The following is a 3097-nucleotide window of genomic DNA, read 5'->3' on the forward strand; positions in this document are numbered from 1 at the left end:
CTTACTTACCAAGGCACTTCCTCTTCACCCTCTCCAGCTCATCCACTCTTCTGGCTGACAGCACAAGAGAAACTCCTAATTTAGACAGTTGGTAAGCCAGCTCCTCACCAATTCCACTTGATGCTCCAGTCACCCACACAACCATATCAGTGAGCTCCCATTCTACGGAGAAAGAAATGAGGATTGAGGTGAGAAAGTATACTACGGACTGCAATCATAAAGTCAATAGTCAGGGAGCTCTCCAAATTGCTGGGGACCAAGGATTTTAGTTTGAAGACTAAAGTGTGCCTGATTTTGGTCATAGTCTTCAATCACTCTCTGTGCATCTGAGAACTGGATAGCGATGACAAAAGAAGAACTGATGTCTTTGAGTTGTTGTGTTGAAGGAGAATATTGAATATCCTATGGACTGCCAAAAGAACCAACCAAACAGGTATGTCTTGGAGAGAGTACAGCAAGAGTGCTCTTTGGAGGCAAAGATATTTCTAATCTTTCTCTCACACGTTTTGGGTATTTTGTAGGAGATGCTATTCTTTAGGGGTGGGGGAGCATTATGCTTAGAAAGGACAAGACGAAAAGACCTTCAGCCAGATGTAATGACACCATGATTACAGCAGCAGGCTAAAGTATGTCAGAAATGTTGAGAATGGCACAGGATGGGGCAGGATTCAGATTTGTTGTTCAGAAGGTTTCGATGAGTCATACTTATCAGCAGATAAAAACAGCAACAGTAATAAAGAAGGATGTGGAACTTTCTTAATTATGAACACCTAATGTGTGGGACTTAAAAATTTTAATTTTTTTAAAGATTTTAGCACTTTAAAGAGGTTCTTGGCAGCAGATTTGCCACTGGCAATACATCTTTTGATTTCTTGACTATTGCTCCAGGTGGTATAGATGTGGATCCAACTAAAATTAAATTATTGATCACTTCAAACTTTTCTCATTTATAATGTTTATTGGTCCAATTGTGATGATTTTTTTTTTTGTCCAACTGTGATGATTTTTATTTTTTTTATGTTGAAGAGTTAGCCCTAATTTAAGTTATAATGTTACATTTTCATTCATAGGTGCTTCAAATCCTCCAAACAAAATTCTCCACTTCCACCAAGCAAAGTTATGTCATCTGCATATTTCAGCTTGTTGTTGATGTTGTTGTTATGTGCCATTGAATCTCCTATGGCCCACAGCAACCCTATGTACAGCAGTTCTGAACCCTGCCTTATCTTGAGCCAATCTCACCTAATTATGACACACCAATACCCATTGCCCCAGTTACTATATCAATCCATCTCATCAGAATTTTCCTCTCCTGTGCTGTCCCCTCCACCGTTCCAAGCATAATGTCCTTTTCCAAGGACCGATGTCTCTTGGCCAAGTGCCCAAAGGGTGTGAGACACAGCTTCAAAACCCTAGCTCTAAGGAGAAACTTGGTTTCACTCCCTCCAAGACAGACCTATTTGTTTTCTTGGCAGTCCATGGTATGTTCAAGACTCTTCTCCAGCACCACAGTTTGAAGGCATTAATTCTTCTTCAGTCATCCTTAGTCATCATCCATTTCTCTAGTGTATAGCAAGTAATTGCAAAGATCATGGCCTGGATTAGGTGTACCTTAGTCTCTAGACCGACATTGTTGCTTTTCAGCACTCTGGAGAGGTCTCTGACAGCAGAGTTTTACTCTAATCTTGATACCAATTCCTATTTGCACAATCAAGCTTCTTATGTGCTCAGCATACATACTGAATAGGTATATGGTAAAAGAGTACAACCCTGGCATACATATTTTCTGATTTTAGACCCTTGTTCCATTCCAACTACTGGTTCTTGGTTCATGTACAGGTTCTGCATGAGAACAGTTAAGAATTTTGGAATGCCTATTCTTCTCAATATTCTCCATAATTTGCTATTATCCACAGAATCAAATAACTTCACATATTTAGTAAAACACAATTAAATATATTTATGGTATTCTCTTGTTTTCAGCCAAGATCAAGCTTTGGTATTTGTCTGCTTAATACACATGTGAAAGTTAGACAATGAATAAGGAAGATCAAAGAAAAGCTGATGCCATGAATTGTGGTGCTGGTGAAGAGTACTAAACATAGCAGGGACGGCCAAAGAAAAACCAAATTGTCTTGAAAGACGAGCAGCAAGATTGCTCCTTGGAAGAGAGGTGAGACTTTGTCTCATGTACTTTGGCCATGTTATCAAGAGAAGCCACCAGTTCTTGGAAAAAAACACAATTCTGAGCAAAGTAGAGGGTCAACGAATGAGAGGAAGATACACAAGAAGATGGATGGGGCCAGTAGCTGTAACAATGGGCTTAAGCAAAGCAAAGGTTGTGAGGGAGGCACAGGATCGCTTAGGGTTTTGTTGTGTTGTTAACACAGTCACAATGAGTTGGCACCAACTCAACAGCACTGAACAGAAGGAAACATCTTCTAAAAAAAGAAGTGTGACGAAAAATCATATTCCTAACAGAAACCAATTAACCAATAATTTTCCTTTGTATAGGTCTTTTGTATCCCTAGTTAGGTTCACTCCCAAGTATGTCAATTTGTGGTTGGCTATTGTAATTGGTATTGTTTTCTTGGTTTCCTTCTCTGAGTTCTCTTTGTTACTGTAAAGGGATCCTTCTGATTTTTGGACTCATCTTATATTCTGCCACTCTATTAAACTGGCCTACTAGCTTTAACAGGTTTTTTGTTGAGATTTAGGGTTTTCTATGTACACTATCATATCATCCTCATATAGTGATATTTTAATACTCTCTTTGCTGACCTGGATGGCTTTTATTTTCTTCTCTTGTCATAGTGCCCTAGCAAGCACTTCCAGTAAAATACTGAATAGAAGTGGTGACAGTGGACATCCTTGTCTGGTCCCTGTTCTCAAGGAAAATGTTTTAGTCTTTCTCCACTGAGAATGATATTGTTGTTGTTGTTGTTATGTGCCGTCAAGTCGCCTGCGACTCATAGCGACCCTATGTACAACAGCCCTAAACTCCGCTCTGTCCCGTGCCAATCGCACTGTCTCTGACACTCCCATCCCAATTATCCCAGTCACTGAATCAATCCACCTCATAGAGGGCCTTCCTCTC

General features: G+C 39.8%; 1 protein-coding gene across 1 annotated transcript in view; it reads right to left on the reverse strand.

Moving 5' to 3' along the window:
- The window catches only part of LOC102866358 (dehydrogenase/reductase SDR family member 7-like), a 22020-nt gene that overhangs the window by 10499 nt on the left and 8424 nt on the right, over positions 1-3097 (reverse strand). The window contains exon 2 of the mRNA XM_006891821.1: positions 10-162. Coding sequence (XP_006891883.1) covers positions 10-162 — 153 coding nt within the window. The remainder of the gene's footprint in view (positions 1-9; positions 163-3097) is intronic.

Source organism: Elephantulus edwardii, unplaced genomic scaffold (genome assembly GCF_000299155.1).
Source record: "Elephantulus edwardii isolate Elephantulus edwardi_28Jun2011 unplaced genomic scaffold, EleEdw1.0 scaffold00104, whole genome shotgun sequence".
In the NCBI taxonomy this organism is placed as follows: domain Eukaryota; kingdom Metazoa; phylum Chordata; class Mammalia; order Macroscelidea; family Macroscelididae; genus Elephantulus; species Elephantulus edwardii.